The sequence below is a fragment of the Podarcis liolepis genome (genome assembly GCF_965112155.1).
Source record: "Podarcis liolepis genome assembly, chromosome: 10".
NCBI classification, from domain to species: domain Eukaryota; kingdom Metazoa; phylum Chordata; class Lepidosauria; order Squamata; family Lacertidae; genus Podarcis; species Podarcis liolepis.
Genome location: NC_139562.1, coordinates 73,618,952 through 73,632,463, shown reverse-complemented (window position 1 = coordinate 73,632,463; position 13,512 = coordinate 73,618,952). Strand labels below are relative to the sequence as shown.

Below are 13,512 nucleotides of genomic sequence, written 5' to 3'. Positions count from 1 at the left end.
TCCCCCTCCCCCCCCGTGTAGGAAGCAAGGAACCCCCCCCAGGCCCCCCACGCCAGGCCCAGTAGCAGCTGACCATACATCTTGATGCACACATGCATAACACTTTCAAACTGCTTAGCATCTTGCATGGGAAATCTTTCAAACTTTAATTAGGAGCTGACCACAAAATCCAACTCATGCTAAGTCATAGTTCTAACTCCGTGCATTTTCTTTTCATGCTGTGTGTGTAACAATAGTTAATTCCTTCCTCGCTATGCTTTGTAATGTTAAATTTATTAGCAACATCACAATGTAGGTACAATGAGTTGGGAACCCAATGGACAGATTTTAATTAGAAGGGAATCAAGCCACCAGATGGCTCCCTGTTGTTTTAAATCTCTACTTGGGTGAAGTTAATTGATTTGCCACCCCCAGCCCTTGAAACCATTTTTGGAGCAAGTCTTTTTAACCGTCTTTTAAAGGGAACCAAAGAAAAAAACCTAAACATAGTTGCATACTTGTAAATTTAACACATTAACCCCCAAGGTGTTATTTTACAAAGTTTGGCTAATGATGGAGGGGAAAGTCATTGGTGCTTAAAAACCATACTAAAAGCATTGATGGATTAATTGGGGTCATAAATTAATCAAAACATTAAAGATACATTCAAAATTATGTTTTATGCAAAGCTGTGGTAACAGTTTGATCATTTATTCATTCATAGTTTTAATAGCCCACTTTCCTCCAGATCAGAGCACAGGGTAGCATTCAAAACACAGGATGCAATATAAAATAAAACAAAATAAAACCATAGATCCATTGCCAAAAATTGTAACACCAAATCTAAACCCCAAACAGCATCAACACCACCAGGTTCCAAATCAATACATTGCCAAAATGGAGGACTGCCACATCTCAGTTGGGCGTGCATAGATAGTGTAGCACCACAGAGAATGCAGTCTCGTGTCACCAGCTTGCCTGGCTGGTGGCTCTCTGGCTTCTGGCTGGTGGGACCATGAGCAGCGACTCACTGGAAGATCTTAAGCCTTGTGGAGGTAGGTATCAGGAAATGTGTTCTGTCCAGGTCCCAGGTCATCAAGGACTTTAATGTCAACCCTTTTAATGGAGCCATGTAGCTTATAAGCTAAGGTTCCCTGAATTATTTGGGTGTGCATGCTTCAAATGTGCTTCCAACTTCTGGTGTGTATGCAGCATGCACAGGATTACACTGCAAAGGATTTCACCATTAGTTGGGAATTAGGCAACATTTTGCATTTCTGTTTTCTTAACATCTTGATACTGAACCAGAAAGAATTCCTCTTAATTCAGCTCTTAAACTGTTAATGCAATCAATGGAGAGATACTCATTTGCCATGTACTTTCTTTAGCCTGGCCTGTAAAACTGGACTGATGACATTTTCAATATTGCATGGGCAATACCAGGGCCAAACAGAAACCAGACATCTTTGGTGCAACAGCATTTAAAATAGATTCATACTTGCTTTAGGAATAATGGTAGGGACTGGAGAATTAGATACTAAGAGTCAGGGCAGCATAAATAACATGGCAGGAGCAGCAGACTATTTTCATTACCATCTGTAAATGCTCTTACATTTTCCACAATATATTGCCGCAGTGATTTCTACAAACACTTCATAAATCATCATTACCTGCCCTCCCCAAGCAACTTCTCTATCTGAATTGCAACAAATAACTCCTGCAAATTGCCCCCTTTGCCTAAGAAATGCATGTGGATCTCACTAGAAACACAGATGGGCGCACATGTTCTGACAATGAACTAGCATCTCTGTTTATACTAGCACCAGTTACATATCTGTAAAAACAAAATACTGCTGATCCTGCCATTGTAATTACCACACAAATATTGAAATACCAATATGATTTTAAAGTCAGATTCTAATGGCAATCAATGTTATGTTATAAACCCATCAACAAAAAATATTAGGAAAGTGTATTGTGTCCATTGTATTGATAGATCAGAATTTCAAACTAGTAGTATCAGATGAGGGAATTCCTGTGTGAAGGCAGTTGATTTCTGAAGCTATGAAAGTTCTGATTCAGCCCCTGCAAGAGATTCCTGCTCTTCCCCCTCCCAGATCCAGCACGTGCTCCCTGTCCTCACCTTAGAAGCCCTCAACGGCTTTGCCACTCTTATCTCTGGGCACTTAGGGCTCATCCACAATTCAGGTTGCCCTGGAGAATCTGGAGATTTAGCACTGAATTGGAGCAAATGTCAACTGGGTTTTCTCTGGATTGACGTTTCCTCTGATTTAGCATTAAAGAGCACTCGAAGCAGCAGGGCAAAGGCAAAAATTGCTTGGGCACATGCTTTTTGGCACAGGACAAGGGGAAGTCTGGATGAGGCCTTCGATGGATCCATGCTGCCTGTGATCTTCGCTGCTCAGTGCTAGCTGAAGGTCTCATGCTCCCTCAGGAACTAATCTTTCTCTCAGAACACATGTGTGGTGCTGCCTTGTATTTCTTCCAAATCCAATAGAATCATAGAATTATAGAGTTGGAAGGTACACCAAGGGTCATCTAGTCCAACCCCCTGCACTGCAGGAATCTCAACTAGACCATACAGCTTCCAAGGAAGGAGAGGCCACCACCTCCCAAGGGAGTCTGTTCCCCTGCCAAACAGCTCTTCTCAATGCCCACTTTTTCTGTGAGGCCATCGCCGCCACCCCCAAAGCCCCCTGTCCTGGCGTGACTCATTCTGTTGCTAGGCATAAGCACATGTAACTGGAATATGGTTTTGCTTCCATGTTTATCCCTTTCCTCTGTTGATTGCTCCATGATGAATTTCTGCCTGTTTTCCTGTAAAGCAGCATGCATGATGATGGACGTATAAAAATAGCTTTGGGGACAGAGAATGCTTAGCCTTAAGGGAGTGCAGTGGGTGTGGGGAGAGCAGAAAGTAAAGGCAGCCACTCCCGTCTAGTGAAAGTGGCTTGGAAGAGATGTGGCAAATAGGTCTCCAAACTGCTGCCGCCACATTTTAGAATGTGTGCTGGTCTTCACCCTCAGACTTGTCAATGCTATTAAGCATTTGGCTTCCAGCCAATCCCAGGCATGTCCAGCAACATTTATTTACTTATTACATTGATATTCCACCTTTTCTCCAAGGAGCTCAAGGGTGGTGTACATGGTTTCCCCCCATTATATCCTCACATCAGCCCTGTGAGGGAGATTAGGCTGAGAGACCATGAATGGCCCAAGAACACCCAGTTTGTTCCATGGCTTAGTGGGAATTTGGACTCTGCTCTCCCAAGTCCTACAAGCCATCTGCTGAGCTACACCGGCTCACTCATCTCACCTTGAAGAGGAAATGGTCACAAAAGCTTCCAAGAAGCTTTCTAGGGAGGATGGGAAACACAGAACACACTAGAATGGTCAGGTTCTTGCTGTGTAGCCCTGCTGGGCACCTTCTCCACTGACAAGACTTTTCTGTGAGGAAATTGCTGAAAGGAAATGCTGAAATGACTTAAAGGACAATCCTGAAACTAAATTCTTCCATGTGGTTTATATGAGTGCACAACTGCATAAGGAAAACCTACAGTGTGTTGCAGTGAACAGGCAACCATTTTTATGACTGATGGGGAAAGTGTAGTTGGAAATAGGGATATTATTTATTAAAAGTATTGAACATTTTACCTTGTGGTCATGTACTGTGCAGACCCTACTGAAGAAGAACCATATCAAGACAAATAAAAATCACATATACTTTCGTTTAGCAATCCCCAGCAGTAATAATAACAATTTAAAGAATCCTTGTTCTCTCCTCCTCCTCTTCTTAGCAGATTTTGGAAATCTTTGAAGAAGTCATGCTCACCTGGTACCATTATAATATTTGTGTTTCTGCTGGTGATTTTGTTTCCTAGTCCAAGACGATGATGATATTTGCTGCTGGGCTTCAGTCTGTTCTCATGCATGTTCTCATGTTTCAAATCCCACAAACCTTTGAAATTGGAGACAAGAGAGGTGCCTTTGCATCAACAAAATGTAGAAACAGCTTTCCTTGTCTACCTTTCAAAAGGAAGTGAATGCGTACTGGCCAGCTTTCCATTACATTTGTCTCACATTATTTTAAGGATATACAAGGATTATGCCAAGCTGCCCTGTGAACAGGGAAGAAATATGGAATGGGATTCCCCCGCCCCCATGCTGAATTTCAAAGACAGATTAATGACATATTTCCTTTTAAAGCAAGAACAAATATTTGTACTCTAAAAGTGAATGCAGCAAAAAGAACAAAAATAAAGGAAGTTCAATTTCAGCACTTCAGGTAATTAAAGGTACTATAAGACCTGGACTGAAAGTAACCAGCCGTTCATAGATGCTCCGAAGGGCCTCTTCTGGGTTTAATCTGCCAACTCTTGTGGCTGCAACTGGGCAGCCTTCTAGGTAGAATGAATGATAACAGGGAGCAAAGCTTGGAAAAACACAGAGTAGATGCCAAGTGAGAGGTTATTCAGGTCATTGAAGCCTTAACCTGGAAGTATTTTTATCCCGGATTAGTCTGGAGTCACCAGTGAGCTATCTCTGGGAGGGAGTTGTGCTAGGTGCTGCACAAGCCATTCTGCTTCACCCTCCCCCCCAGGGCACCCCCGAGCCAGTGGCTCACTGCCAACAGCACCCCCAGCCTCCCAGTTTGAATCACAGTAGATCTGGAAACAGAAACCACAGTTTTAAAAGCCAGGACCCTTCCCTGAGAAGCTTACAATTTACATTTAAGCAGGGGAAGAAAACAGCAAAAGGAAGGGGAAAGAAGCAAGAGATGATTGTGACCAAATGCAGTTACACCCACTGAGACTTGGTTTCATTTGAAGGTAAAGAATGCTACATTAAGCCAAAGACATTGTGTAAAAAAAGGCTTTTTATGCAAAATTCGAAAGAAAAGGAGTGGTGGCACCAGAAAGAAGTTCTGGGAGGGAATTTCAGACAGATGAAGTGATGACAGTAACATTTATTTATTTTTAAATGATGTTGACTGCATTCCCTGTCTCTTCTACTCTCTGCAGTGCAGCCTGCCTTTAGGAGAGAAACAGGTCTTGTTGCCTAGACGATACCTGTGGTGTATCCAGAGACTAGATTTGGGGAAGGCAGCTTGGGCTGCTTGTTCTGCCCAGGGCTCCCCCACGTCTGTGAAAACTGAACATCCACAGAGCCCAAAAGATATGTGCCCACCTAAATCCAAAGTTAGGTAAAGGTAAAGGGACCCCTGACCATTAGGTCCAGTCGTGACCGACCCTGGGGTTGCAGCACTCATCTCGCTTTGCTGGTCTAGGGAGCCGGCGTACAGCTTCCGGGTCATGTGGCCAGCATGACTAAGCCACTTCTGGCGAATCAGAGCAGTGCACGGAAACACCGTTTACCTTCCCGCCGGAGCAGTACCTATTTATCTACTTGCCCTTTGATGTGCTTTTGAACTGCTCGGTTGGCAGGAGCAGGGACCAAGCAACGGGAGCTCACCCCGTCGCAGGGATTCGAACCACCAACCTTCTGATCGGCAAGTCCTAGGCTCTGTGGTTTAACCCACAGCGCCACCCGCGTCCCTAAATCCTAAATCTTTTTAAACATTACTCCAGTCACTAGCATAGCACCAGAGTCATTGCTAGCTTGAACCTCCTTCCAGTAATCACTCTCAGCTTAATTACATTCTGTTTTAACTCACAAAGGTAAAAAAAAATCCAGACTGCTTGATAAGTGAATGTCCATTCAGATTTGATAGCAACAACAGCTGCAAGGCGGATACTGTCTACAAGGAGATGCTCTTATTGCTGCAATAAAGAGAAAAGCTTTCTTCCATTTCTTACTGGGCAGGAAACCACATTTCCTGTCTTCAGTGAAAGAGCATTCAAGTCCATTTTCTTCACCTTGAGCTCCCTGTGGCTGGTCATAACACCACAGTAGTGAAGTAAAGGTAAAGCATTCTGCCAGAAGCATCGAATCCCACAAACAGGAACTCAAACCTCTAGCTAATTGTAACATATCCCTGGTTCTTACCTGCATTCTATTTCTGGCTTTTGTTATAGGAATTGGATTAGGAAGTAATGACCAAGACCAATTAAATGCATACAAAACAGAGTAGAATAGTGCAGACACCAACTACTGAACTAGTCAAACCAACCAAATTCACACATCACATGTGACTAGACAGAGATAGGTGTCCCGTCTCAGAGATCACCTGGCAACACCACTTGCCATATTGAGACAAAAATGGTGAACAGAAGAGATCCTACATGTACAGAAGTAATCCTCAAACATTTCACCAGCATATTTTGGAGTAATTACAAGCTGTTTAGCCAGATGTTAACAGAATCATAGAATCATAGAGTTGGAAGAGACCACAAGGGCCATCGAGTCCAACCCCCTGCCAAGCAGGAAACACCATCAGAGCACTCCTGACATATGGTTGTCAAGCCTCTGCTTAAAGACCTCCAAAGAAGGAGACTCCACCACACTCCTTGGCAGCAAATTCCACTGTCGAACAGCTCTTAGGTGGAATCTTCTTTCTTGTAGTTTGGATCCATTGCTCCGTGTCCGCTTCTCTGGAGCAGCAGAAAACAACCTTTCTCCCTCCTCTATGTGACATCCTTTTATATATTTGAATATGGCTATCATATCACCCCTTAACCTCCTCTTCTCCAGGATAAACATGCCCAGCTCCCTTAGCCGTTCCTCATAAGGCATCGTTTCCAGGCCTTTGACCATTTTGGTTGCCCTCCTCTGGACACGTTCCAGTTTGTCAGTGTCCTTCTTGAACTGTGGTGCCCAGAACTGGACACAGTACTCCAGGTGAGGTCTGACCAGAGCAGAATACAGTGGCACTATTACTTCTCTTGATCTAGATGCTATACTCCTATTGATGCAGCCCAGAATTGCATTGGCTTTTTTAGCTGCCGCGTCACACTGTTGGCTCATGTCAAGTTATAATTTACTTCTTTTATATCACCGATGCTGAATCTTTGGAGTATAACGAAATAAATATTTTAATATGTATATTTCTCCATTCTACCCATATTTATATATATACATTTCTCCATTCTATCCTCCTGAATCTTTGTGGAGTACACCATTTAATTTAAATAAATAAATAAATAAATAAATAAATAAATAAATAAATAAATAAATAACACAAGGTGTGCAAAGTTGGCCCCCAGATATGACAACTCAGCAACTAATCAGTCATTATTGTGGTTCAGAGAATTATATCCAGTATCAAATTATTTACACAGAGAGAGTCTGGTACCACAGTTTCACATACAGTGGTACCTCGGGTTAAGAACCTGAAACTGTTCTTAACCCAAGGTAGTATTTCTGGGTTAGTGGAGTCTGTAACCTGAAGCCTCTGTAACCCGAGGTACCACATTATTGGTGCTTCAAAGGCCTGCCTGTTCCACTCAGTCTTTTCTCACAAAGGCTCACCAACATCCCTCACATACAAAACGGATTGCCTTGTGCCTGCTGGCTTTCCTGCAGGGAAGCGTAACTGATTGAGAGGAAAGTGCCTCAGGAAAACCCACTTTCTGCTGCTGCTGCTGCTGCTGCTGCTGCATCGAGTTTTGTTTGCAATTCTTTTCTCAAGAAGGTGAAAATTATATGCAGTATTTCGAAAGAAAACCATGAACAGCAAAATGATAAAACAGAACTCTGGAAGAGAAATTGAGTAAAAAGCAGCTTTTAATTAAGTGGATTTAAGTAGTGGGGACCCAAGGGTCATCTAGTCTACCCCCTGCAATGCAGAAATCTCAACTAAAGCATCCATGACAGGTGGCCGTCCAATCTCTGCTTAAAAACCTCCAAGGAAGCAGTCCACAACCTCCTAAGTCTGTTCTTCATTTAAAACACTTCTAGAACTCCTCATCGTGTTATTTCTTGCAGGACAATGAAAAGTCACATTTTAAGTTTCCTATTAGGCCACTTGCATTCTAGTTACCTTTGCACAGTTTTGTCCTTCCTCTGCAGCAATTGGCAGGTGGTGAGTAACCATGTTCACAACTATTAGCTTCTTCTGTGGTCTGTGAAGGACATTCTAAGCCCAAAGGTAACATAACTGTCTTGCACAAGTAATAGCACATTGAATGATGGCACTCTGAAGTGAGCGGGGATTCATTTGCTCCTGCTCTTGAAATACTAATGCTGCAAAATCTCCTGGGAGATGAGGAATGCCAGTTGCTCTAAGCCTCTCTTCGCATTATGCAATACACCCAGTTTCCCCCTGTGCCTTCAATTTCTGGCTTGGCTTGCTCCTTTGGCTGGCTTTCTGTGAGTATTTGGTGGAGGGCAGGGTCTTTTCTTAAGCTAGCCCCTGCGCCAGTAAAGGGCTCAAGGGAGGGAACTAAGGAAAACTCAACAGAGCCTGACCCCTTGGTAACACTACGAGTGCAGTTCTTCCGGAGCTGTTGCAAGAGGAGAACCTGGTAAAAATGGGGAAGACAAGTTGTGTGAATAAGAAAACACAGCTAGTGACAAAACATAGTAAGGAAGGGGGAGCCAAAGTAAATGTGTTGATTCACGTTGTCAGTCAGAAAGTAAATAAACTATCTGACACATTAGCATGCTGTCTATGACTTCACAAGGAATTCTGTTCACAAGGTGCCACAACACCCTCCTCCTCCTCCTCCTCCTCCTCCTCCTCCTCCGCTACCAAAAGCTAAGGGCCAGCCTTGCCATGGGGGCAGGGCACGCCACCAGAGCAACTGCGTCCCTCTCAGTTTCCCTCCAGTTGGAGGGCAGCTGAGGGGGATGTGCCAGGCGTGCGCCAGCCCTGCACTGCTTTTTCGGGTCATGGTGGCTCTGGCACCCTGCAAGTGTAGCCCATAATGCCCTGCCTTTGCAACCTTGAGCTCTGGCTTTCTGCCCCAAAGGTAAATGGCAACCCACCCCTTGCACACACCCCTAGCTATGCCGCTGCTAAGGGCTAATAATATATATATAAAACATTTCAACATGGAAGGCACTTTCAGGCAAGAACTCACATGGAGTTCACATGTGTCCTGTGTCGTTTGCTGGTTATACATGGTTGTATTTTTCTCTGTGTGCTCATGTTGTACAGCACATACAGAGCAAAAAACCTGACTACATGGACTTTGAAAAGATACCATCATGTATGAACCAGCCCCAAACACAACTTCTCTTCTGGAACTAGAAATCTACAATCTCTGCTTCTTCCCAATCCCTTCATTGTGTTTCTAATTCACCAATCTTCAGTGAGTTTAAGCAAAAATGTGAGCATCTTCCTTGATTTGCTGAAATGTGTTTTGGACTTTTAATACATTATTTAAGTTCTCTCTAAGTACCAGGTGAACATATCAATCCATTATTAGTAGTATCAGTTGTGAAAAATTTCAGATGAATCATTTTAATGCAAAACACTTTTCATATTTTGAAGCAGTGTGTGTGAATTTTGCTGTTATCTTCTGGCCTTTTCATTCCCATTGTTTCCCCATTGTAATAGATAGAAATCAGCATCAATTTGAATGCATGTATTGTATTTTCTAGGAAATCATAGAATCATAGAATTATAGGGCTGGAAGGAATCCAAAGGGTCATCTAGTCCAACCCCCTGCAATCACAGTTAAAGAATCAACATGAAAGCAATGTAGAACAAACAAGAAGAATAATAATAGAAAAGGTCATTTGTTTTAGTAAATGGGGAAATTCCAGTTCTCAGCTCTGTTTTATAATCCTAATCTAGATCAACATGAATGTATGCATAAGAAATGGCTAAAGAAAGGATTCTGTTTCTTTTAACTTTCCTGCCATGGTTTGTCTAACCTATATTAACATTACCATGCCTTATGGTTTTTTCCAGTGTGTCCGGAGGTGAACTATTTGACCGCATCGTAGAGAAAGGATTTTACACTGAGAAAGATGCCAGCACTCTGATACGGCAGGTCTTAGATGCTGTGTATTATCTTCACAGAATGGGCATTGTTCACAGAGACCTCAAGGTAAGGTAATTTGCTAACAGGACAGATCTATATTATACCATCAGAAACAGCTGTTGACACTATTCTTTCTCAATATTCTTGTTTCAAAGTTTTCCATGTCTTTGAGAGTAGAATCAGGTGTTCAAAAAGACTGTCACCAAAAAGAACACGACCATGTCTAGTTCTCCCAATCCTCTAATAACATCTGATGAAATTCAGACTTCCATTTCTGGCCACAGACATGGAAGTAGCTGCTCTGAGGCTCTCTGGAGCCCCGGGGAGGCCTGGTTGGCGGGAAGGGGGGAGAGGAGGCTAATCTGGGGAGTTTGGGGGGGGTGATGTGAACCTGCGGACACCGTAGGAAGCCTGGAGGTGGAAATCTTTGCTGGAGGCACGACTCCATGCCAGAGAAAAGCCTCAGACACCGGTTGCGTGAGTGACCGATCCCCTTTTATTTCGGATAATTGGTTAAAAGTTTAAAAGGCACCCTTATTGATATGGTGTTGAAAAAGGTTTCAGGAACAATCTTGTCATGTGTTAGTGAAGTTTGAAGGATGTTTACTGCTTCATTTGGAGCTGGGTCTGTTTAGTCTGGAAAAGAGGAGACTGAGAGGAGATAGGACAGCCATCTTCAAATATCTCAAGGTTTGTCACAGGGAAGAGGGAACAAGCTTGTTTCTCCTGCTCTGGAGGGCAGGACTCAAACCAATGGCTTCAGGTTACATGGCAGGAGATTCCGACTCAACATCAGGAAGAGCTTTCTGACAGTCAGAGCTGCTGTTTGGCAGTGGAAGGGTCTCCCTCAAGATTCTGGGGACTCTCCTTCCTTGGATGCTTTTAAGCAGAGGTTGGGCGGCCATCTGTCATGGATGCTTTAGCTGAGATTCCCTCATTGCAGGGGGTTGGACTAGATGACCCCGGGGTCCCTGGATTTATCAAAAATATGTTATAGTTAAATAATAGTTCTAGCAGTAACTGAAATATGAACAGCTTATGGAAAAGGGTAAAGGAAAAAATAATTAATGATAAAATGTTAAACTATTTTAAGTAAAGGATTGGGAAGTAGAACAAAGTATGTGCTATGATGCAGCAAGAAGGGAAGGGAAACACTGCAGAAACAGGGTGGGAAGTCAACTTTAAATTTGTATTAAATTGTATTAATTGGATGTAAATTCATTAATTTTTTTGAAAACTAATGAAAATTAGTTGGCAAAAAAGAACCATCTTATGAAATTCACTGCATGGTGCCATGCCATCATACAATTTCCCCCCTTTCTACCACCCTGCACTAGTGGCTGGCAATTCCATGGGGTTTGGATCCATATTAAATTAGTTTCACTTTGTACTATTCATTGAATCAGTGGGACTTCAGTCATGACTAAATTGCCCCATTGATTTCAATGGGACTGAAATCAACAGACGTCTGGATCCAATCCATGGTGTCTTTGGTCCTTCCACTACAGGGGTCCTCATTTGGCATCTGGCTTCTTTTTGGTGCCAGGAGAATAAAATACACCTTTTAATCCAATCAGTTTTGATTCATGCTGGAATCTTAGCTGTTCAGTTTGTATTGTTGTTTTAGTTTATTGTGTAACTACAATTTAAATGTTTAAGTAAGCACTTTGGGAGCTAAAGGATACGATAATGTGACTGCTGAATGAATGAAATAATATTATGGAGCGGGTTGGGGCGAACTAAGCATGACCCAGTGTCATACATAGTGTGAAGCTCTGCAGAAGGCTCTCTGTTATTTGCACATGGGTCTCGTGTCTCATCAGCAATACCTCTGTGGCTGCAGATGCAGGCAACTTTAAGAGACTTTTAGCATTTCCCTGGATGTTCATGGGGAAACCTTCCCATCCTCCATCTTGACCTTCCATGGTTATTTATGATTGTAGCTGTTTGTGCCATAGCAACTGGTACTATAAAAATTTGGGACACCGTATTGGCAGGAGTTCATGCCTGTTGGGAATAAAAGTGTGAGGAGAAGTTGGGCTGTTAGTAATTTTACATGTCCTGTTTGTTAGACTGTTAGTTCAATTCAGCTCAAGAATTAGTTGCTTAGTATCTTCTTTGCAAATCCAGGCTTATCCTAAAAGAATGTGATTTGCAGGAAATAGCTTATAAGAATTATTCCTGACACAGAAGCTCTGAAGAGCAAACTCAAGTAATTCAGACAATGGTCTGGATAAGCTATTTTAAATCTTCTACACTTTGTACCTAAAGGAATTCCTTGCTATGTTTTTTAAACAGCTTAAGCTTATTAGCAGCACATGCCAAAGAGAACTATGAAATGTGACTCAAAGAAGGAGCATGAAAAGGAATTAATTTGCAAATGACTTGGGAGTTTATATAACGACCCAATAATTCTGAAAAGTCTGTGGCTTCATCCACAGACACCTGAATCCACCCACTAGAAATGCCTGCCTGACTTAGGCTGCAAGGCAAAGTTTTGAATTCTATCATAATATGATGATGACGCCTTAAATGGTGGTGCAACTCTTTACATCAGCTTTGGATTTTGACCAGGGAATGCAGCAGTATTAAATCATTCCATCTGTTTCTTGTCATTTCTTGGAATCTCCTGGCTGGAATATATATTGGGTTTATAAAAGGAATATGTAAAATTATGGTAGGAATTTGTACCACTTTCTTGGTAACTCTGTCCCTAATGTTATGGGAAATGCTGGCCACCTCTCTGTGCATGAATTGAAATATGCTCCAAGGCCTAATCCTGCAAGGTAGCTTCCAGGAACACACTAAGTTCATTAAACAGAGGCTGCACAGTGCCTGACCAAAGAAAAGGACCCCAAACAGTGGTGATGTAGCAGACCCAGTGGGAAAATCAAAATTCTCCAAAGTGTTTGTGTTAAGGAAATGTTTCATTGGATGTTAATGAATTATTAAAAGAATGTGTAGCAGGTTACACACTTCATAGCCGATCAGCCTTTGGGGGTTTGATGTTGATCTGAAGTCAGATTTGCATGAATATAACTGCCTGGCAATTTAATGGGAGGCTTACTTCATACCAGGAGAGAGAGAGAGAGAGAGAGAGAGAGAGAGAGAGAGAGAGAGAGAATACAGCACCTCTGCTCCACCAAACACTTTCAGTCCCCATTTTTATTATTTCAGGTACTCAGCATCCTTTTCAATCACTTGAACACAAATGAATATAGGGATACAATTTTATTGAATACAACAGATTATTTTTGCTTCATTAGCCACACCTTTGCCTCCATGGGTGTTTCTGCCTGTATAAATGTTTCTCTCAAGTAGTTTGCCTGTGTTTCTATACTTTGCTACTGAACCCTGCCTCTGTATGATGCCTCAAGAGGCTGCACAGAACCATCTTGAGATGAATTCGGTGTTTGTGAAGTGTACCTGGGTACCTTTTTAAGCCAGAGGTTTGGCCGCAACTCACCACTTACAGTTGTTCCCAGCCTTCAGTCTGGTCCTGAAAGGGGGGGGGGGGCAATGTTGTGTTTGACACTGTTGTAACATTGTTGTAACAAGCTTCCTTTCAACCGGACCTAGAAGTTTTCTCTATAGGAGTCCTTGGTTGAACTCTTTGTGAAAC

General features: G+C 42.5%; 1 protein-coding gene across 1 annotated transcript in view; it reads left to right on the top strand.

Annotated features, from left to right (window-relative positions):
* Positions 1-13,512, top strand: part of CAMK1D (calcium/calmodulin dependent protein kinase ID) — a 214,236-nt gene that overhangs the window by 170,698 nt on the left and 30,026 nt on the right. The window contains exon 4 of the mRNA XM_083464223.1: positions 9,818-9,956. Coding sequence (XP_083320349.1) covers positions 9,818-9,956 — 139 coding nt within the window. The remainder of the gene's footprint in view (positions 1-9,817; positions 9,957-13,512) is intronic.